The sequence below is a fragment of the Rhamphochromis sp. 'chilingali' genome, assembly GCF_963969265.1.
Source record: "Rhamphochromis sp. 'chilingali' genome assembly, chromosome: 2".
NCBI classification, from domain to species: Eukaryota; Metazoa; Chordata; class Actinopteri; order Cichliformes; family Cichlidae; genus Rhamphochromis; species Rhamphochromis sp. 'chilingali'.
The window spans coordinates 37,809,890-37,834,544 of NC_137930.1; the positions used below are offsets into that span (position 1 = coordinate 37,809,890).

At 41.1% G+C, this 24,655-nt stretch overlaps 1 protein-coding gene across 2 annotated transcripts in view; it reads right to left on the reverse strand.

The window, feature by feature from the left end:
• The window catches only part of shroom3 (shroom family member 3), an 82,422-nt gene extending 61,193 nt beyond the window's left edge, over positions 1-21,229 (reverse strand). The window contains exons 1-2 of one of the 2 annotated variants that reach the window (XM_080875380.1): positions 20,611-21,229; positions 14,075-14,229 (exon numbers count right to left, since the gene is read on the reverse strand). In XM_080875380.1, the coding sequence (XP_080731506.1) occupies positions 14,075-14,229; positions 20,611-20,769 (314 nt within the window). In that variant the 5' untranslated portion in view covers positions 20,770-21,229. The remainder of the gene's footprint in view (positions 1-14,074; positions 14,230-20,610) is intronic. The other variant, XM_080875379.1, reaches the window with a different exon arrangement.
• Between the last annotated feature and the right edge of the window lie 3,426 nt (positions 21,230-24,655).

Consider the following 24,655-nt stretch of genomic DNA (forward strand, 5'->3'; position numbering starts at 1 on the left):
TAGAGAAGGGTGAGATGTGAGAGGTTACATTCACTCCATTACATGAACTAAAGTTACTGATTTATTGAGTAAAAATACTCAGTGGAGGGGTTTTTATGCATTTGAAACAGAAATTTTACTTGCTGGGTAAATTTTAATTTGACATTTTAATGTTTTGACATTTATAGCTAAGTTAAAATGAACATCAGTACTTTAAATCAAATAGAATCATGTTACTTGTTTCCTGTTTAACAAAACAAGGCTCATTGTGCTATCTTATTTATTCTTTGCAAACTCCAGGCCAATAGAAATAATAATAATAGCCCTGGAATTTACGCTATTGAGCTAATTACACTCTTTCTAGATCAAAATATGTGTGAAAAGATTCAGATTTTATAAAAAAGTGAAAATATTGTGCATTTACATCATAATAAGGGCTGTAACTCAAAATAGTTGGGATTTCCTTCAAAGAGTTAACAAATGTCTTTGGAGACCTTTTAAAAAAAATATTGTAACGGAACCAAACTGGGTTTTGTGTGAACTCAGAGTGATTTTTTTGTGTTGTTAAAAGTGTCCATATGGGTCCCCACAAAGTCACTGTGCACACACACACACACACACACACACACACACACACACACACACACACACACACACGCACACGCACACGCACGCGCACACGCACGCACACACACACACGCACACGCACACGCACACGCACACGCACACGCACACACACACACACACACACACACACACGGGTTGCCTGGGAAACTCTATTGAGGCGGTTCATCCCTGTAATGACTTCCTCCTCGTCTTTTTTTGAGCAGAGAAACTCAAACATTCATTCAGCTCGATTACGTCAACTGACAACAAAAGAGCACAAAGACAGAGAGTCAGCAGAGATGAATGGATGAAGACAAAGAGAGAGAGGGACTGGGAGAAAAGAGGCGGAGGGGACACCTACAGACAGCTACGCAACTATGATCGAATGTTTTCAAATTCCTCTTGGCCTCCTTTTGTCATCAAGTTTCAAATTCAGTCCATCTGATTTTATTTACTTTGTAACTGCAGTGATCAAGAAACCTGAAAGAAAAACAGTTTATCATCATTTACCCAGAGGTCAGAGCACCTAAAAACCTAAATCTGAATATTTACATGTTTTAATCTTTAATATCAGAGCTTTGGTCTTACACTGAGAGTGACTGAGCTGGATGATGACTCAGCAGTGGGGCTACTGGTTAATGTGCCAATTTTCTGGGTGAATGTACACATTATATTAAAGGACTGCAGTTCCTATAATAGCCACTTGAGGCTGCCTCTAAATATGAGCCAATCCCATAGACTCCCACGTTTAAATGTCCAGCTTCACAGCAGAAATAAACATGATTGCAATAATCCGGTCTTTAAGCGATGACATATGAACTCTGCTTCCGGGTCCAAACTACTCTGCCTTTATTAAGGGTGTTGTATTTTTAACATGTTTAATGCTTTGTATTTTGTTCTATTTAATTTGAACAAGTCCCTAAAAAAGGCAGTGATCAGCTCAGTTTTTAAAACCTTACGATGTAACTACAGCCCAGCCCATGCAGCAGTAAATTAATGACTAACCTCACATTGTGGATGGATTATCTCAGTTGTTCTCCTGGCTGAAGTTTGGTCCTTTTACAGCATCCTGCCATGCGATTACATTTGTCCCTAACCATGAGGAACCTTCACGCTAACTTTTATCGAGTGGAAAAAAGTTAGCGTTCATCCTCCAGCTTCACTGTTTATGTTATGCTAACATAGCTGTGTAGCTAGCGATTGCGTAGCACATCATTATATATCAGCTAGCCCAACTTCAGTAACCCTACAAACGTCATTTCTGTTTAGTTTTCTGTCTTAATTTATGTTGGAAGTGATAGCAGAGCTGTACGTTTGAATCTTTCAGAAATCTCTCAGTCATGCTATATCATGTTTAGGCGAAAACTAGTGAGCTAACTTCTAACTCCGCTAAATTTAATACATTCTGTTTTCATGGATGCCTGGATGTTAAACTTAATTGTTACACCTGGTAGAGCAGCCACACTGATCATTTTATTAAAGATGAAAGAATTTAGACAGTTTGTAACTCTCAGTGATGCTGCAGTGTTCATTTGACTTTGGGACCTGAAGCGGTGTTTGGACCTGGAAACAGCTAATGACATCAGACTTAAAGACTGGATAGGCATCCCGGTTTTAACTGGGCAGTGTTCTGAAAATGTACTCAAAATTTGCTCAAAATGAATTGGAATAATGAAAATGGACTGGAATTTATCTATTGCTCTCAGATTTTAACCCCTGTCTCATTTATCTATTATTTTATACAGTTTAACCTTTTGAGCTGGACATTATAGAATCAAGAGCTAACTGATGTGTCTGGACTGTGGGAGGAAGTCGGAAAAACACATGCAGGAAAAGAAAAGGGAGGACATGCAAACTCCAGCAGGTCTGAACCTCAAACCTTAAAAGTGTGAAATAAACATTAATCATTGTACCACAGAAAGAATGGTATGATCTATGAGCGGGAGCATGGGCGCAGCTTTTTAAATGAGGTGTTGAGGAGTTGCGGGGAGGCAGGCAATGGACGAAACCAATGGGAGGCATATGAGGCAGATTTTTTTTAACTTAAATTTACAAATGTGTTAAAAATGTAGAATATTATTACAATATTTCACGTTATAAAAACCTGGATGCAGGAACACCCTAAACCCCCCTTTAAACACGCCTCTGCTGCTATCATTTCAGTGAAAAATAATATCATATATGCTAGAACTACTACGGACAAAATTATTTAAAATCAAACAAAAGTTTTGATTTAGACAATCATCAGTGTTTGTTAAATTCAGGGGAGCTCTGTTGTCAATGTAAGAAAAAAAAAAGTAAGTTAGGAACCATCACTCCACCCCGATCTCCTCCCTACATACACTTTCTCTGCTCTCATAAAACCAGCCCTTTCATCCCTCCGTGTGAAGTGACAATAAAGACATGCAGGACAAATAAACGCTATTAAAAACTAGAGGTACTGACGTAAATTACTGGACGTAAATTACTGGATCGGATATCGAAGAAAAATAAAAAAAAATGTAATCCAATCCATTAAATATCAAAAAAGCACCTCACAAAACTTGCGACATGGCGTAACTCTGCTCATAACCATAGCAGATCGCAGCAGTACGGGTCACGTGATAGAGCGGCTGTGTGTATTTGTAGCCTCGCTAGCAACCCGGCATTTCATCTCCGAGGAAGTTATCCCAGAGAGAAGTAAAGCAAGTGTGTAAGTTCATCTCTGAATGTTTGTAAAGCATTCCAGCGTTAAGCTTAACAACCGATATATGGAGCGACTGCCTCTTCTCTCTCCCTCCCTCTCCTGCTGTTACTTCAATCATGAAACTGATCAATGATCAGCTAATCGGCTTTTCTGTCGCGAGTCTGTCTCTCTTGTTTGTTTATCGCCCACTTCGCGCCAGAAAGAAGAAACCAGCGGCTGAACGACAGCAGCACGTTTAACCTTGATAAGCTGTTGTTAGAATTTATTTATTATTACTTTCTACACCAGGATCCTTTTCTAGGTAGCTGACGCTGGTAACTGTGCAGGGGCGGATCTAGCAAAGTTTAGCCAGGGGGGCCGATAGGGCATGAACAGGGAAAAGGGGGCACAAAGACATACTTTTCTTTCTTATTGTCATTTTAAATGTCTAGCTTTTAATAAACAATTATCTGAATCTTACACCCAAAGTTTTAATCTGATGTAAAATGTATAGAAGTCTATTACTGTATATAGTAACTATTAAGTCCAATATACCCTAGTAAGCTATAGTACTTTTTCCTTTGGAAAGATACCATTTCAATCTGCAATTTTGCTGAAGAACGATGTTGAATCCATTTAATTATTCTTGAAAAATAATTGATTTCTGTGTATTTTTTCCCCCACACTGCATCAAATTATAGTTGATTACGTCAATTAAGCATCATGAGGAGGAGGGTGGGTGGTTCCCTAATTATTTTTTTTTTGCTGGGAGCTTTAGAACCCTATTAGTTAGGTTGCTTAATATTTCTGCTAAGTTCTCTTTAAAATACCAGAATAGGAAGGATGAAGTAGGTTTAAGTTTATTAGATTGATCAGTATTGCTGAACTATGAAATATTTTGGGTGCAGTGTATTTTTTGCATGTAGGTATAACAGAATAGGTTTAGTGTCTTTTTTTTTTTACTTGAGTATAAACTTATACAAAAAGCAGCAAGATATTAAAAAAACTGTTTTATTGATTAAAAAATACACTATATTGGATTCATATCGGTATCGGCAGATATCCAAATTTATGATATCGGTATCGGTATCGGACATAAAAAAGTGGTATTGTGCCATCTCTATTAAAAACACAACAAGCAAAAGGCTGTTGCAGATTTTATTATCTCGTGTTCTGGTTTATGTCCCTCCCAGAAGAGCAGGATTTTGTTTTTCTCCATCGGTTTTGAATTCAGTCTAAGAGACTCAATCAGCACGAAACAAAGCACATGCAAATATTACAGAGAACAACAGGAAGAGACTGTGGCCAAACCTGCTCAACAAAGCACCGACCAACTGCAGCGTATGCACCAAGGAAGACACTGCCAGAACAAACGCATACAGAAAATACACACTCATCCACACCGGTGCTGTCACTGATAACACTGAATCAGCTCTGATAGTATCAGGACTGAGAATCGAGCACCATGTTATCCCCCTGAATGGATTCTGCTGTGCAGCATAAAGGCCCTTTCACAACGGACGCGGCATGCGCTGCGCTCACCGCTAACTCAGAGCGAAGGATGCAAAATTAGTTGCGCTGGCCGCAGAGCTCTGTCATTATTTTGCGGCACCTCTGTGTGTACTAGATGCGCCTGCTTCTTGTCGTTTCAAAAGATGTACATCTCTGGCTTTATATCCTCTACAAGAGTTTGTGTTGAATTTTGTTCAAATGTTCAATAAAAACATATCACGTATCACTCATTCAGAACGAAGAAAGCTTTATAACTATCCCGACTAGTGAAGAGTGTTTCATTTCCACAACACTGCTGTCCCCCTGATGTCCACAGATCTGTTGAAAAGGCTCTGGAGGTCCCTGTATAAGCACGTAAACCTGTGACAAAGAAAATCACCGAACTCAGACACGCACAGACTGTTTTCCTGTGTGGTGATGAAGGAAAACGCTGGCACGTGAAAGGGCATTTACCCTTCCAGGTCCTGAAGCTCAGTAAAACGCCCCTCCGACAGCCAAACGCATCTGTTCTCAGATTGGATTGTTACACTTGTGATTGACATGACATTGACCAATCAGCTGAAAGGAAGAAAAATCTGGTCAAATTCGTTCTTGCAAGTTGAAACTCACACACAAGCGAGGGAACTTGAGCGCATAGTTTTACAAAGAGTTTTTCGCTTTGTATCTGTAACCAGAACTTAACAAAAAATAAATAAATTGTAACTTGTGTAAATATTTTTTACAAACACACAAACTTTCATCGATAGATGCACAAACATAAAATTTTCAGATTTCTGGTTTACAAGGTTACAAAACTCAGTTCACAACTACGCATTTGATTTACGAGTACAGAATATTTATGACCACAATTTGAGTCCACAGGAAACTGCAGAAACTATTGGATGTGAAGACATGTACAAAAAGTGGAAAAGCTTAATAGACAAAAGAAGAAAAGAATAAAGCAAAAGGCCACAACAAAAAGCGGGGACCCAGCGGGGGGAAAAGTTCCAGGTTTTTATTGTTTCTGTCGTGGCTGCCAATGTGTACAAAACACTACGACACAACCACAAGGTAATTAACACCATCAACTAGCATGAATGCTGGCAACAGTGTTGACCACTTACAAGGGTCACATCGCAGGCTCTACAAAGACTTACCGCAGAGGTAAATCAGCCGTGAAGTCTAAACCTCAGAAAGACAGGCCTGACGGTCTAAGGCTATGAACCAAAAAACTGTGGTTGGGTTAAAATACACTAAACTAAAGCCCTTCATGTAGACTGGCAGCGTGAGACAAGCAGGTGGGACAGATGCCGAATCAGCAAGGCCCAGGCAGTATTTGTAAGGTCTGGCCTTACAAATCTGGCCTTAATAATAAGCAGCATTAAGTTGTGGCAGCAGATCTTGAGAAGGAGATGGGGGCAGCTCAGTTATACCACGAGAAAGCCAACAACCAACATTACAATACAGGCTCTGACCTGGAACCCACAAGGAGAAATAACAAAGGAGACGACCACAAAGTACCTGGAGTCACAAAGACGTTGCAGACATTAAAGCAACAGGACGGACAGTAAAGGCGGCTCAGGACAGACACAGCACTGCTGGGTCGTTGTCCAAGAGTACCCAACTGTCTAACAAGAGTAACCATGCATGTTAATGCTAAGGACGGCTTCATCATTAACACTGCAGCAAAAGGAAAAATCATGAGTGATCATGATTCTTCCTCTGGCCAATGCAGAGAACAACTTCATTCATATCTATCTATCTATCTATCTATCTATCTATCTATCTATCTATCTATGTTAGTTATCTTATAAAAGAGACTTTAAGGACATTGCAGTTTGTTATATTTAGCTTTAACTGTAATTTAAAATATCAGCTATGTAATCAGTTCCTTTAAAAGTACTCCAATCTATTAAGTCTGTGTTTCTCTGATGTTTTCTGGCAGACAATGATGGAAAATATGCTCAACTTTATGCCAAGAAAAAAAAAATCATCACAGAGCTGCTACTAGGCTGTAGATTATTAATCCTGTTGGAGAAGCACAGATTTGGCATTTTCCTGAATTTTCCACAGAGTAAAGATTATTTTAGGAAAAGCAGCCATAGAAAAAGACACACCTGCAGTGGCCTTGACATTGTAGCATCCAGCAGGAATGCAACTAAACAGTGACTAGAGTTTTTTTCCCCCTTTCTGAAAAAGCCCTGAACATGATCGATGCACTTCACCCAGCAAGCGCCTCCTGTATGCACTCTGTGTTTTTTTTGTTTTTTTGCCTAAGGGGAAATAAAAGCTTTTCCTCATGTGTAATGTAACACTGCTTAAGTGCACGCCGCTGCTTACTGGAGATTAGAAGACAAAACGCAGGTACAGCAGCTGCAAGACGTAAGGGGAGTAGTAGTAAAGGTAATACAGGTAACACACACACATAAACACACACAGCAGGGGTAAGCCCCGATAATATTACCTTACTCATGAGGAAAGCAAGTGTCAGGTATCAATTAAAAGAAGAACAAAAAAGATCTACACACTCGCTACACACATGCTCCACTGTGGATGCACACGCACAATAAGGAAGTTCATTAAGAAAAAACCTTTGAGTGGCCAGTGTCACAACCTTCACAACCCACAACCCAAAGTTGCTTGTCCAATCCAAACTCAATCCAAGAGCAGAACAAGCTCCTCTGGGTTTAATGTGTGGAGACATTAAACTTCCTGGGAAGCTAAACTAGCTCCTTTTCTACACAAAACTATAAAGGAAAATGACAAAAATGACACAAGGCTAAGAATTTTTACAGTGTCTATGTGTCAAATACACAATAGGAGTCAAGCGAGCTCAGCATAAAGACTGGAATTAGGGGGACGTTAAGAAAATCAACTTAATTAACAGACAAATTGTCACGTATTCAGCCAAACGTCCATTTTTTAAATAGAGTCTACTAGAGGTACACGCTGGCACTATGTCTCGACAAACACCAACATATTCACCCGCTCAGCACATTGGTGCAGTTCGTTTCCCAGCAACCCAGTGGTGATGACAAGACTCTGTGATGTCACTAGACCCATCTGTTGTTTGCTGAGAAATACTTGAAGTACCTCCCTCTGAGAAGCGCTACATGTGGCAGTTTCGTACGGCCTGGACCCAGCTCGCATTCAGTCTGATCTACATCAGTTTGCATCCAGGGGCCCAACATAGAGGAGGACCCTCACGTGTAAACGAAACTGTAGAAAACAAATCTTAACAAAAACAGCCCAGTCACCACAATGCACCATTTCACTGGTATATTCAAACAAACCTGTTAAGATTAGCCCTTTTTTCTTTCATGTATATCTATACTGTTGCATTGATGGCTGTTCATATTAGGCATGGTCAAAGATTCAGTTAATAACATCAGCATATATGCAAGTGATCCCATTTAGAAGCAATTCCTGCCACTCTAGACAGTGATTCTGACACCAAAATGAATATTTTGATGAATAAGGAGAGAGTCAACTCCCCCAAATCTGTAATCACCAGTAAAATGTGACAGAAAAATGCTTAAAAATCGATGACTTTGACTTATATCCCTGCAGGTTATACTTCTATATGCGTAATTTAAGAGAATCCAGAGTTCTGAGTCAGCAACCAATGACCTTAACAATAATTCGTAAGTTTTTAGACATAGAAGTTAAGCTTTTGGAAAGACTGTGGATCTTCTGCAAAACTACCACTAGATTCCTTCTAACATTATCTCTCATCTACTGTTTGTGGAAATTTACAAGAAGAAAAGCTGTTGAATAAACTGTTGCATGTATGCAACAGTTCACACAGCTCAGGAAGAAACAGAGAATACATCGCACTGACTGAGAGACCAGAGAGACAAACACTCCAGTTGGTTGTTGGTAATGTTCACATAATCGAATGTCACTATCTGCATGAACCAAGACAAAAAACAAAACAAAACGATAAAGCAAAAAGAATATTTGGAGACAAGTCCCAAGTGCTACTAGTGTCAACCATGGCAACTTGCTAGCAACCAAAGCAATTGTCACCAAGCAGTCAGGAAATTCTTCCAGAGGTCACCAACTGGTCTCAAAGCCTGCATAAATGAGGCCTCAGCAACTGATTTCATAGCAATTACCTCTGGCAACCACTTGCTAACTGTTGCTAAATAGTTTTCCCTATTGATCAGTGGTTGCCAACGAGTCTCTAGGCCTCACGAAGGCCTACGTGTGAACAAAAAAAGAACATAAAACAGGAACTGACAAATACAACACAGGTGAGGCTGTCCCAAGAAAACTACCAAGTGAAGAACCAATGAATAGAAAATAAAACAGGAAATAACCGAACAGACACTTCACATCATGACAAAAAGATTTTTCTCAAAGATCTCTACTCACGATTCTTTACTTGCCCGTATTACCCACATCTGGATTCCAGGTACTCTCTAATAATTTAACTACAACTTTCACCACTAGGGGCAACATTTTACTAGCAAGATGTCTATGGATGTTTGCTGCTGTTTAACATTCATTATCTCTTTTTAGCCCCACCCATTTGACTCGCTGCACCATCTTGTGGTTCAAATTGGTATTGCACTAATGTGCAGTACAGCCCTGCTTTGACTTCAGGGGTTATCTCTTCGATACAACAAACATATTTTGCATAGGTAGCTTTCGATTGCTTTAGTTAGTATCAGCAGGTTTTAAACTATTTTTAAACACAACAATGTACAAGAAAGTACCTTTAATCTGAGAAATCTCCCAGAGCCAAAAAACATTCCACTGAAAACAAACACCCTCCAGGCATTTAAAGGCTTTTCAAGTTTCCAAGTACAATAATCTGGAATGGGCGTTACCTACTGAAGCCTGTCAGACTGAAAAACAATTAAGTGTTGTCTAATCATGTTCCCCAAAGCTTGGAGAACATGACACTATAACTAAGGAGTTAAACTACATGGATTTAAATTAAACCCTCATATGCTGGCTTTATATCACAATAGTCACATTGAAACTCTAAAGTTTGAAATGACATCAGCCATCTTTACTTAAATACAAATTTAACTTAAAGTCTGCTTCATTTGTTCTCACTACTTATAGAAAACACACTTACATACACTTACAGCTCTGATGGGCAGCTCCTCTGAAATTCTTCTGCTTTGTTTTCAGCTTGTTGTGAGTACACTAATGGCATGATTCCCTCTGAATGTCTGTGCTTCTGAGTGTGTGTTTGCGTGTGTGTCTCTCTTTGCTTTTATGTCTCCAAGCCAATCAGGGCTCACCTGAAGGCACCAATCAGATCGAGCACAGTCAGGTATGGAGGAGAGAAAGTCGTAAGGAGAGACAAAGAAGGCGTGGTCTGACAGGTGCGTTTGGTGTCGACATCATGCGCCTTTTGTCTGACTGACACCAAGGATGGAAGACACACACACACAATACCAACAATAAAAGCAGCTAATACCCGCTAAAGTCACACACATAGTTTTATAATGCCTTCCGGATAAAGGACACGCATACACACAAACAGAGACTTTGGTCTTCTGCGGTAATAACCATCAGTTCAGCTCAATAAATCTTTATTACCCCACCGAGAGGCTGTTGCTTTGCAGCTGGAGACGATGGAGGAGCTGCAGGAGGAGGTGATGAATGCTTCTCCCAAAACAAGACAAACCCTAATCCTAGTGTTAGGCTGAGAAAGAATACACATTCAAACTTTTCTTTCCTTGGATCAACATTACGGGAAGTAACACAAAGAAAGAAACCTACACAAGTCATGGCAAAAGGTAAAGGTGAAAAGTACCAACCCCCCCCCTCCCCCGAAAAACGTGTCCAAAATCTGCAGTTCCTCTAATGTCCACTTGAGGCTGACTCAAGGTAGGCTTCACCTGCTCTGATGAAAATCACTTTAGTAGGTTTTTCAGTAAAGTTTAAGGTGCTAGACCATTTTTTATGGGATTATCATTCAATCCCTTGTCTCTAAATATGGTCACTAATGGTTCCAGAAACCTGGCAGCAGCCAGAAGGCCGGTGTTGAGGCTTCAAAACTGGTTGGCATCACAGTAATCCAAGTAACTGGACTGGATTTCTGGACTGTGTTTTAATGCAATTATATGAAAAATATTATAGCTTTGTGTCATATAACACCGTTAGCAGCTATGTGTCTGTTTTGCCAGCTTGCTAACTAAACTTCCCAGTAGTTAGATGATAACCACCATTTTGTGGTGATAATGTTGAGGCTTCAAAACAGAGACTCCCATAAGACAGAAAAGTTCTAAAATGATACAGCTCCTTCAGACTTTATTACATTATTAGACTAAAACTCCTGACACCTGCAGAACCAGCGAACTTTAACACTTCTCAGGCCTATAGCCAGAACAGCCAAGACTCAGGTGGGTCCATCTGACGTAAACGCACAGTCCCAGCCTTTTATCTATTTTTGATTTGTGTTTCTGGGCATGACTTTTTTGCATCTCTGGATGACATTTTTCTTCTGTTTGAGCTCAGATGTACTGATTTGTGTCCACATATAAAGGTTGAAGGGAGTGATGGTGGAGGGGTCATATCAGAGACCCAAGTTTGGCTCTGTTTGGTTGCTGCGGCTGCCTAGATAACCCTCTAATGTATTTAGTACCCTGTCATGTGTCAATCACCAGTCTCATCGGTAGCTCCTGTTGCATTAAAGTTAAGAAAAACCTTTTTGGGCCTGCTGATTTAGCATTCCCAGTGTGGGAAGGGTTGCCTATAGTTGCTTAAAGTCACTGAAGTCCATTGATTCGTAAGAATGACTTTGGTTTGGTTTGGAACAGATCATAGTCTGGGTAAAAGTAGAACAGTCAAAACTTGTTTTACACTTTCTTGCTTTCTGTGGACAAAATACAAGCTGCAAACATGAATATGCTTCGTGCCAAAGCAGAGCACTTTCAGAGCTGTGCTCGTGAAAAAAACGTGACAAATTGTGTCTGTGGTATCAAATGGATTGCTGGGCTGATCCATGACACTAAAAAGCATCTAAAAAAAACAAAACGCTGACTGCACATCAACATGCAAACCAGGGTCCAATGTTCAAACCTTCTAGTTTGCCTCCGTACAGCCCCATCACAATAGAGTAGAGCAGAACAGAATCGAATAAGGACTAGAAATGAAATGTTGAACCTGTGCAGTGTCCAACTTTTACAGTTTCAGATCCAAACAGGAAGAAAATCAGACCAAAACACACACACAGCCTTCCCTTGTCACCACGCCTTCCACAGTCCTGTGTGTGTGTCTTTACACCTGTCCCACAGAGTGTGTGTGTGTGTCTAAAGTCTAAAGTCCTGCATTGTGTTTGGCGTCTCACGCGTCTTCCAGTAAACAGAAGTTGCAGTAGCGACAGTGGCCTCGCTCACAGTCACACCCCAAACCCAAACACATACCTGGCAGTGCATCAACCTCAACACTGATGCTGGGTGGCACGACACGCCCTCTGCTGAGGTCTCCTGCTCCTTATTTTACGATTAAATGGGTGATTGTTGTTTGCTTCTTAGCAGTCTTATGTTTTAATACAGCCTAACCTCAAAACCGACTTAGCTTTAAAACGCTGGACAAAGTCTGAACATCAGCGCTAATCACACAATGAGTGCTGAAGTTGGCACCCGGGCATGTCAGAGGTCATAAATGGGTCTAATCAGCATGTGATCCTGGTCTGATGAACCTTTAACCGGATGTGAAGAAGTGTTTGATGCCTTCAGGAGATTGTAGAAGCTTCACCTACAGGACCCAGGAACAGGCTAGTTTAACCACTCCAGTACTGTCATAGCTTCAAATGCGTCACTCTGATACATATTTGAAACAAGACTCCTTAAGAAAACAAACTGCAATTTCAACAAGACTTCTGTTTTCCCACATCTGCTCAGTACACTGCTTCTCCTTTTCATTAAATGTTTATGTCATATCTTTATGATCTAAAAATCTAGAGCTCTAGAAGTAATCCAAAAACAAATTTCTATATATTTTCCCTACTTTACGGTCATACAGGTATCACAACAACGGGAGTACGCTGAGCCTCAGGTTCAGCTCAGATTTGGAGCCAGATGTGTTGCACCAGCCCAAACTGGATTCAGGCATAAAAAAAAAGTACTGTCAGGTATTTAAAAAGAGAACCCAGTGACAGGATTGCCTGTGAGAGAAGGGAACCTTTTGCAACTGACTCTGTTGCATATTTCTGGAGGTGCAAAATACCCCAACCATATTTAAATGTGGTTGAATCGATTTATCTTCATTTGGCATGTCAAAAACATGAAATGATGACATTTGTTTCCCAAATAAGAACAAATAGAATAAACAGAATAAACCTTAGCGGTCAACATAATTATAACATGCAGTTTACTGCTAAATATGTCAATATTTAACGTCAAAGAAAACAAGCATGTCTTATTTTTGTGCTTGATATTTGAATGAGCTTGCAGACCCTCGTGTTGAGAAAATGGGGCAACTTTTATACATTGCCCATAAAAATAACCACACCTATGAGAGCTATTTAAGGTGTGCGCTCACGTGCTATTTTGCCCTTTTGTTTGGCCCTTGGTTTGGTAGTTAGGTGAGTCTTTCATCCTCATTTTGGTTTGAGTATAAGAATGTTGTAATTAAGCTTCCTGAAGTTTGCACTCTGGAGGTGTATGGAAGCAAAATGACAAAATGTGTCCTTGGCCAATAACTTATGAACCTCACTGTAAGTGTAATACAACATAATACAACATAATAAATAATCAGCACGACATGAATGACGGCTCCTAGAACACAGGCTGCACTTTGGGCTAAAATCCTATCCCCAAATCAAACTGTGTGCTGGGCACGCTGGACTCAGCTGTTACTCCCAAAACATCTATACCGGACATCCAGTAATATCATTAAAGTGAATTCTATTAATCGCTGACATGGTGACAGCCTTTAATAACACACAGTCAACTGAGTCAAATCCCCAGCCAGTCTGTGCTTGTCTGAACTGTTATTATCATAGATAATAATTAATTATTTAGGGTAAAAGTCTAGACGTGGGCAACAGATTGCGCTCACTCCAACCTTGTACTACACTGTTGGTCACTCATTCCAGATTTTCTTTAATTTAATAAACTACTGCACTGAAAACTCACAGCTGAAACCAAGTGCTGGAATAAAACCAACATTTACAGCAAGTAAAGCTACACTCCAAACACACTCACCCACCGCCTGCTGGGATTATCAGGTTTCAGGCTGTTGCTAGAAAGAGAAATATCCACCCTGCGTGCTTGCAGAAAGCTCTGAGTCGGTCTCAGAAACAGACGTTTGTGGTCCGTTTGCCTCAGTTTTGTTGGTTTGAGCTTTAACAACTGGCGTGTGTACCTGCGGACGGTGAGATGCAGAGTCTTGTACGATCCTTTTATCAGAGCGACGGCCTCCTGACGGTACCCGGTCAGCTCAATGTCGTTGATGATGACAATCTCATCGCCCACCCGCAGAGGCTGCTCCAAACTGTCCGCCTTGCCGCCCTCCTCGACCTGTACAAACAAACACACAACATCAGCTAATGCAGTCCAAACATGCGGCTGCAAAGTGTGAGTTCCTAGCACCCGAGTTTGTGGGGCAGCAGCTCGTTACGCAAGGCTGCTCCTGGTACTGACCTCCAAATGAAAGGTCTGAGAGCTGAAAGGGGCCAAGGTTTAAGAGGTTTGTAAGATCCAAGACCTTGAACTTCGACTGGTGTCTGTGCTGAGTTAGGCTGAACATACAAAATGATGAAACATGTTGGGCTACACTTCCTCTGGCAGCTGCTATCAGGCCGTCTATTGTTCTGGCAGGACTCGCTCCCGTGTGTGTGTGTGTGTGTGTGTGTGTGTGTGTGTGTGTGTGTGTGTGTGTGTGTGTGTGTGTGTGTGTGTGTGTGTGTGTGTGTGTGTTATGGACAGGGTCACTGCAGGGAAGAGCAGGAGGTCTTGGGTGTTTGTGATCCTTACATCCTGTATGTCTCTCAATTCTTCATAGGTTTCCTTCCTCTAGACGTCAGAGTTCTCATAGTTTTGTCATTTCTAATCAGTTTTTATTCCTATTTCATTTGTTTTGCTTTTATTTCCTTAAGACGGAAATATTCTAAAATGATCCTAAACTAGTCTAAAATAATAAAGTACTTATATTTAGAAGGGAATCAGCACTAATGACACAAAAACAGATTAGATGAGTGTTAACAGGAAATGCTGTTGTTGAGGTTCTTTTTGTAAGTGAAGTTTGGTTGAGTCTCTGAATGAAGCATCAGTGTTTTAATCCTCTCAGTCTGAGTGCTGCATACTGGAAACTGCATACGTGTTTGGAAAGCCTGACAGGGGTAGCAGTAAGCAGGGGAAGAACTTGGCATTTTACCAGCTGCATACAATACATTTTTCATGTCATAGCACACTGAAGTAAACCTTCACTTTAATTACAGCACAAATCAAAATCAGAGCAAACCCAAATGTGACTCGAATGTCTCTGATCACTCCCACACGCTCCTTCTCTAACACACACACATACACACACACTGTAAATATCAGTGTAACCCTGCTACTTTATCATTGCTGACAGTGATGACCCTTAGCAGCCTGTCACTGTGTGTGCATCAGTATCACAGCACACGACTGCCTGTTTATCAGTGTGTGTGTGTGTTTCCTCTTAAAGTCACATCATCTTGTTCAGCACAAGATAAACTCAATCAAATCCTGAGCTGCTCATCAACATATTTCTGGACAAGCGTCATCTGGTCAAAGTGCACTGATTGATTAGAAGTAGTGCACAGTTACAGAGGACGAGCGTTCTGGTACTGAAAGCTTCTGAAAGTTTCCCTTTGTTATCCTATAGGTACACGGTGCATGTGGTGATCAGGAAGAGAACTGGGTTTGCCTAAATGTAATCTTAAAACCCCTGCTTGTCATCTGAAGACCATTTTGATTTTTATTAGCTGCATTTCTAAACTTTAGGTGATACACGGAACAGGAAACAGGCACCGGTCCACTTGCTCCCGAGGCTAAAACCAGCAGTGTAACTAGTGAGTTCCCAGATGGGAAAGATGCATTATTGATAAGATAAGATGCCTTATTGTCCTGTTGATTCCTGTTTTAGATCGTAATAAGTAAGCATTAGAGATGTCACAGCAACATTTACTATAACATTTGGATATCAGGCATGAAGTGAGCAGCAGTAGACATTTTTTAGAGCCTAAACTCAGCAGAGTTGTTTTGGAAAACATATCTCATCAGTTTGGTCCTGTTGAGGCTGCTAAGCTTTGCACTTGGAAAGGTCAGATTAACCACGATGGGTAAAAAACACACGAGAATGACTCTGTTTGTTTTGCACATATTTTCCTGTGATCGACAAAAGTGTCTTGCTCTGTTCTGAAACAATAAACCCCACCCACCTGGGACTCTTTAAGTTTTAAAACCACTGCCAAAAATGTCTTGCAGGGAGTGTCTGAAGCTCTTCTGAATTACAACACGTGTTACTTCTCAACAAAAACATGATGCGTCTTCACCCACATGCTGCAACTGCAGCATCGGGAAAATACAAAGTTTTGATGAACATGTACCATCTGCGCTAGGCGACTTGAATCACCGACTCTGAGGAGATAAACATTAGTGCGCGGTTGCAGGTGTTTATCTAAACTAGTGCTGATTAACACAAAGGAGTAGTATCTAATGAGCGTTACTGATGTGAGGGAAAAGAAACATCCTCTCAGAGCTGTGAAGGAAAACTGTGTTAAAGCATTCCCGAGCTCTGCAGAACGATGCACATGCCTGCACTGTTTGCCTTTTTCAGGAATAAATATACCCAAATAAGGCCCACAGAATCACTCAGTAACTCCACGAGTGTGTGTGTGTGTCAGTGACTGTGGTATTCCAGCTGAAATTCATTATCCTGCAGACCGAGATATCTAAACAGAGTGGCTCAGCCCGCTCATACCGTGACTGAAACAACATACCTCCTCTAATCAATAAAGACTGTGTGATTTGGGAAAATATCCTCTGAGAGCGATGGGGGGCCTCGGCCAAGGAAAAGCACTCTCTCTCTAAACTAGAGCTGGACTCAGGTTCACTGCCTCTCTAGCTTGTGAAAACCTGAAGTTTCCATACTTTTGACCTCTCATTAGAGGTTAAAGATTAGGCATGTGCTCTTTATTTATTAATCTGAGGGATATTTAGAGGTGATTATAGCCAGTGTTTAAAAAAAAAAGAACACAAATAAAACATCCTGAAGATATAATATGCTGACTTTTAGTTCCAGGATTAAAGGATACAGGAGTGTAATATAAACGGGTAAGCCAGTTCACTGTAATTGCATGAAGCTGGTGTACTCCCAAGAGACATATTTAAAAAGAATTATGAGGATATCCTGATGCTTTAACTCTAAAACACTGGATCCTACATTTACCACAGTGGGATACTACAACATCTATTCATCAAGGACTTCTCACCTCTTTATTCACATTTCCAGCTTTTAACACTGTGGTTCTGAAATAAATCGAATAGCCATCATTATGACATATTCGAGGTTATGTTCTCATGCTTCAAAACCGATACTGAACCTGTTTAAAAGAACCAGTGGACTAGTGTGACACTTAATACACACCATTAACTGGTGTGTATTTTGCTTGGCCACAACCAGCATAACCCTTTAGATTATAGATTATAATATATAAATCTTCAGCCCTGAGCTGGGTCTAAATGAGTCCACTGGTCTTTGCTTTTCTGGAAAATCTCAATATCATGTCATCTAGGTTGTTTTGTTCAACAGCTGCGAGACTGGCGAAAACACTGTGAGTGTAAAGGAGGCTTATCAGCAGATTAGAATTGACGGTAAAAACACATCTTTGCATCACCAGATTAATACATGCATATTCCTGTGATTCACTGGGTGGTTTTTAAAAGTTATATGGCTTAAAAACTGGGACATATGAAACACATCCGACCAGCAATCATCAAAACAGGCTGTAAATAAAAGAATCAGTGAAAACATGGCACTTTCAAATGATCTCAAACCAAAACGCTGAACATAACCTGCATTTGACCAAGTTATGTGTTCAGCCTGTTACCATGGTGAATTAGCCAGGTAAAAAAAAAGAGCAACTTTCATGACACAGAAAACTCTGACTATTACCTTGACACAGATTGCCAAAAATGTAATATCCTTTTGGAGTACAGGCCTCAGATTTTGCTTAAGGTTAGCAACCAAAGTGCAGTTAGCCAGTTTATCAAATTATCCAGGCAGGTTTGTGACCTTAATGGCAAGTTTGGTTGAATTGCCCGACTTATTCTTTCAAAACAGTATTTTGTGTAAGCTAGGTAGCTTGTTAGCTACCTTTAGCTCAAACAAAGCTAGCTTTGATCCTAAAAGTGCACTTAAAATGTTTGAGTCTTTTATAAAAAACAAAGTTTTAAATTAAATCATAATAATAAATTTTCAATAAATAGCATTTTAAAAGATGCACAACGCAAAACTAAATAAAGCCCTGGATCTTTTTCAGGTTGAGTAAACATTTCAGTCCCAGCAAAGACTTTGTTCACCTTTACACTGATGGTGTAACTCTGGCACACACACAGGTCATGAGACCTTCAGATTAAAACTCATTAAGTTTTAATCTGAAGGTTTAACTTTCCTAGAGCCATCGCTGTGACCTCTGACCCCAGTTCAGCACAGCGTTGATACAAAACAAGCAAAGTGTGCCAGGTCTCTTTTACGGTTGGTTGGCGGCAAAAAGAAGAGAATGAGTGAGACACACAAACAGAAAAGGAGACAGGACATAAAGAGAGACGCAAAAAAACTGAAGCGCGACATCATGCTGGTGTTGGGGTCAAACATGGAGAACTGTGCTAACGCCAGCCAAAGTACAGCACAAAATAAAAGCATGATTGTATTCAAAAGCAACCAGGAAAACACATTATTCACATTCTTGTCCTATTTTACAGTGTTTGGCCTCCATCCCAGAATAACCTTCACAGAAAGACACACACACACGCACGCACGCACGCACGCACGTACCAGCCTGGCGATTTGCATTTTAATAAAATGAGGCCAGGATGGTGGCTGTAAGGATGGAAGTGGTCATCTACTAATGATGATATCAAAGGTTTTGGGCTTTTTTCTTGGCTTTAAAAAGAAGAAGAATTAAAAATCCATCACAGATTTCACTGACTCTTTGGCCAAAGTGTGGCTCAAACCTACAGCTTTCATTGGGCCATATTTGATGGTGTTGACTCAGGCTGACTCAACTTACCCAGAGGTCCATCTTATATGAGCTAGAGGTCAAGTATGTTGTGATGTCTGGCTCACACAATACTAACCAGTGCCATAACTAAGCCATGACTGCCAAAAGTAGCCAAACTTGGGCCCATATTTCTCTGCTGTCTGGGATGATTCTGGGCAATGAAGCGGCTGGTAAAGAGTAACACTTTCATTACTGACATAGTTATAGGGGTTACTGATTATTGGCGCATCGAGTGATTTATTTATTTTGAATTTGTTTAAGGCAAAAAGCCTCAAAGACAGTGAAGCTTGAAAGCAAAGACTACATGTGAATGGATATAGTCACCAGTAAAGTCTTGATTTTGAAGCCTCAAGCCAAGTGTTTTCTTTCCTTTTCTGTTTTTTGCTCAGGTTTTCCCCAACACAGGTTGCACAAGTTTATTTTGCAATCCTTCTCATCTCATGTTTCATATACTCTCGCTGGTCAGGTTTCTGCTCTAGCAGCCGATGATGTCACTTTGCAGTTTCTAGTCTCGGTTCTGGGGGTCGGACAGACTTTAACTCCACTTCACAGACTGCAGCTGGGAGCAGGCAGCGGTTATTGTTCTGCAGCAGAGTTAAAAGCCCATCCAAGAGATGAGGAAGCTACTGAAGAGGCAGCTGATTATTGCTCCTGAATATATCGTTTTATCTGTTTGTTTATTTTATAAAAGCAAAACGCACATACGCGTGTCTGTACAAACATAATCATTCTCAGTCCATGAGAAAAACTGCCCACATGGCCTTCTTGATGTTTTGAAACCAGACACAATGAGTGAGATGTGGATCACACCATTTTATGAGCCTGTTACAGATGTATGTGTTTATTTTGTCCTGCCTCATCCTCCTTTCTGCCTTTAATGGGACCATAATTTATCAAATGAACATCATAATCTATTTAATAAAACTTAAAACGAGCAAATGAAACCATAAAATCATCAGTAAAGTGTGTATTCAGATCATAAATCATTCGAGAATTAGGCTCAATTACCCACAGACTTCTATACAAACCGACTTCAAACCAGAGTTGTCGCCCCCTGTTGGTCATTAGAAAAAGAAAATGCAGAATTAAAGCTCTTCCACATTGGCTTCATCTTCCAAACCTCTGTGGTGTCTTTTAAAGCCTGCCCCGTGCTAGGATGTAAAAATCAGAAGATCTCGGCCTCACCTCCATAGACATTGTCCTTCTGTTTCATGCAGCACATTAAATTAGAGGCAAGTGCTACTAAAAGGCCTGACTGCCCCTTTGAACTGCAATCTGTGTTGATCAGGTGTTCGCAACAACAACAACTTTAATAACTTTTCTGCATATATTTAAAATACATTTAAACTTCTGCCACTGATATGCTGTAGTTACAGATTAGATTTGTGCTGTGTGTTTTATTATTAATGTATTTTATGTATTTCTGTTTTATATTACTGTGAAGCACTTTGTGGTTTTTATCCTGTGAAAGGTGCTATATAAATAAATTGATTTGATTTGATTTACAGTTTAGAAATAATAGTATTCACTGATTCATGCAAAATCAATCGATATGATTGGAATAATTATTCACTCTTTCCCTGTTTCCGGCTTCCCGTCATGCGCAGAACAGGTCACAAACACAGCAGGCCTCACACGTCCTGTCTCCTACCTTGGAGATGATGAGCGGCTCTCCGTGCTCCAGGCCACCCTGCAGGGTGAAGCCCCACGGCGCTCCTCCATGCAGCCGGGCCTCCACCAACACCCAGCCGCCTCCTTCTCCTCCACCGCCCGCCGCCTGCTGGAGCCCCGCCCGGCCACCGCTCTCCATGCCTGGCCAGGGGGAGCGCACACTCCCGGCTCCTATGTCCTCAGCCTGAGGAGGATAAAGTGGAGGTGGAGAGGGGACCGGTGTGAAGAAAACGAGCTGTCCTTCACGAGTGCATTGCCGTCATTCATTTATAACTCCTCGTTAAGAGCGAAGAGAGCAGGAGGTGTCCGTGCACAGAGTCGCGTTTCCTGCAAAGTGCATTCCTGGAGCGCGCAGAGCGGCGGTTCCTCCGCCGGAGAAACTCCTAAAAAACACCCCGTAGGAGTCTGAAAGGAGTCCTAAAAGTTTACGGAGAGGAGAAGGCCATCAAATTTCCACATGAACGAGAGGCAGCCCGAATCAGATCTGCTCAAACACAAATCCAAACCTACTCTCCCTCTCTCTCTCCCTCTCTCTCTCTCTTTCTGTGTCTCGTCCAAAAATCAGTTTAGCATCACAATAGGATTTACTGCGACTCACTGAGCGAGGAGAAAGGAAAGAGACAGGGGGAGGGGGGAGAGAGGGAGGGACAGGAGAGGTAGAAGAGGAAACAGAAACTCTGAGAGAAAGGAGAGAGTTTTAAAAAAGGTGTGAATTAAAAAAGGACACTGGGATAAAAAGCTGAGTGTTTCCTCTGTGTGTGTGTGTGTGTGTGTGTGTGTGTGTGTGTGTGTGTGTGTGTGTGTGTGTGTGTGTGTGTTGATGAACAACAATCCAATCCTTCGCAACTGAATCTGAATCCTTTCTATTCACACTGGAGCCAGATTACTGGATTTAAACTGGATTAAACTTCCTGGTGGATCAAATCGTTTACACGCTGAACAGTAAACTGACAAAAAACCAGAATATAAGCTTAGTTTATTTATCCCCCAAAAGTTGGGGGATTCCTTTCTTAAAACACATTAAAAACATACCATACGGCTTAAAATACAAACAAAAATTAAGATAATCTATATTTTCTCCCCAAGTCTGTAAACTTCTTTGTTACAGCAGTTAAAAAAATTAAACACAACAGTGTAAGAGTAAGACAGAACAAATGTCCCAGCGAGGTATAAAACCAACATGGACTGAATGGACTTCTTATATAGTGCTTTTATACTTAAATGCTCAAATCTCACATTCACACATTCACACCAGCACTTTTGCTTAAGTGCTCTCTATCTAGCATTCACACTCCCATGGATGCTTTGGGTTCAATATCTCGCCAAAGGATACTTTGGCATGCAGACTGGAACAGCCAGGGATCAAACCACAAACCCTCTGATGACCTACTCTACCTCCTGAGCTACAAACACCCCTAAAATAAATACAATAAGGAAGGGGGGGACTTTAACAGAAACTTCACAAACTTGCAAAGTCATATATACTTCATTGGTATCACGATCACGGTTTTGTGTTTTGTGGATGATGTGGTGTTTTTTTTGGCTTCATTGAGTGGTATCCTCCAAGTCTGAGGTCATGGTTCTGAGCCAGCAAAGGGTGGTGTTCCCACTCTGAGTGGGGCAGAAGTTGCTGTCCCAAGTGGAGGAGCGTCTTTGTGTCTGTCCTTCTTCTTCTTGGGGTGTCTGCAGTGAAATGCGTTCTTTGCAGCTTTGTTGCAGTGAGTAGACAGCTGTTGATTTACTCGTCAGCATATATTCCTACCCTCATCTGTGACCACGAGCTGTGGATTGAAGTCGCAGAAGTTGCTTCTTCTAAAGGGTGCCTGGGTTTGGGACATAGAGGAGGTTGTTCACTAATCGGAAGGTTGCTTGGCTGTTCTAGTCTGCATGCCAACGTATCCAAGGTAGCTAACTCCAAATTGCTTTCATTCATCATAGTATGATGAATGTTAGCTAAAAAGAATCTGCACAAAGTAAATCAAGCCCTTATTATTTGGTTTACTGCTCTTTTTGAGCATTTTTTTTCTAATGAGCTAATTCAGTGGCTTGTGATACTAAAAAATAACACATTTGAAACGTCTGAACGTCATTAGCAAAGTTGTTATGATGCCATAAATCTATCCTGTCAGTCCATGAAAGGGATTTCACAAAGACACTTTTGTGTTCCACATTTTGTTTTCTCTCACTTTTATTTGTTGATTACATTTTAATCACTAAAAAATTACAAATTTCAGTCACCTCTCACATCATTAACACCACATGTTGAAAAACGATGTATCCAACGTGTTTAAATGTGACGCCAAATGGTCCTTTATGTCCATATGTTTGTGAGTTGGTGGGTGGAGAGCTTTGGCTTGAGCTGGGTGTGTTAGCACTTAGGAATGCGGTTTCAGTGAATATCATCAAGTGTATCATCTAACAAAGGGTTAGAGGTTACAGGGTTACTATCGAGAGTAGAGAATGAAAAGGCTTCAGGTGACACAGTGACGTTTTTCACCTGAAGCTCAGCCTGCAGGTCAAACAGGTGGCAGGTGAGTCAGACACAGGTGTCAGTATGACTCTGTCCTGCTTCATTCGCAGGTAAATCTTTTAAATTCGAGGGTATTGGATACTATTTAGTGTTTGCATTGTACAAATACTGTGTAATACATTCAGGACAAACTCCACAGGAAGAGACTATCATCCAAACAGTTGTAGTTTCTGAGGCATGACAGATATATGGAAACTGAGGCCGGTGCTGAGGAGGCTGCAGTATGTTAAGAGATTGCCATCTAGTGGATGGCAAGAGATTTACAACCAAAAGGCTTTAAAATACCAGCGTCATTTGACCTTTTTTTCCCTTATCAATCTTGATAGTATGGATTGGGCATCCATCCATCCATTCGCTTCCGCTTATCCTTTTCAGGGTCGCAGGGGGTGCTAGAGCCTATCCCAGCTGTCATAAGGCGAGAGACGGGGTACACCCTGGACAGGTCGCCAGTCTGTATGGATCGGGCAAAATAACTGCCCATGAACTGAGAAAAGTCAAGCGTGCAGCTGCCAAGATGCCACTTGCCACCAGTTTGGCCATATTTCAGAGCTGCAACATCACTGGAGTGCCCAAAAGCACAAGGTGTGCAATACTCAGAGACATGGCCAAGGTAAGAAAGGCTGAAAGACGACCACCACTGAACAAGACACACAAGCTGAAACGTCAAGACTGGGCCAAGAAATATCTCAAGACTGGTTTTTCTAAGGTTTTATGGACTGATGAAATGAGAGTGAGTCTTGATGGGCCAGATGGATGGGCCCGTGGCTGGATTGGTAAAGGGCAGAGAGCTCCAGTCCGACTCGGACGCCAGCAAGGTGGAGGTGGAGTACTGGTTTGGGCTGGTATCATCAAAGATGAGCTTGTGGGGCCTTTTCGGGTTGAGGATGGAGTCAAGCTCAACTCCCAGTCCTACTGCCAGTTTCTGGAAGACACCTTCTTCAAGCAGTGGTACAGGAAGAAGTCTGCATCCTTCAAGAAAAACATGATTTTCATGCAGGACAATACTCCATCACACGCGTCCAAGTACTCCACAGCGTGGCTGGCAAGAAAGGTTATAAAAGAAGAAAAACTAATGACATGGCCTCCTTGTTCACCTGATCTGAACCCCATTGAGAACCTGTGGTCCATCATCAAATGTGAGATTTACAAGGAGGGAAAACAGTACACCTCTCTGAACAGTGTCTGGGAGGCTGTGGTTGCTGCTGCACGCAATGTTGATGGTGAACAGATCAAAACACTGACAGAATCCATGGATGGCAGGCTTTTGAGTGTCCTTGCAAAGAAAGGTGGCTATATTGGTCGCTGATTTGTTTTTGTTTTGTTTTTGAATGTCAGAAATGTATATTTGTGAATGTGGAGATGTTATATTGGTTTCACTGGTAAAAATAAATGATTGAAATGGGTATATATTTGTTTTTTGTTAAGTTGCCTAATAATTATGCACAGTAATAGTCACCTGCACACACAGATATCCCCCTAAAATAGCTAAAACTAA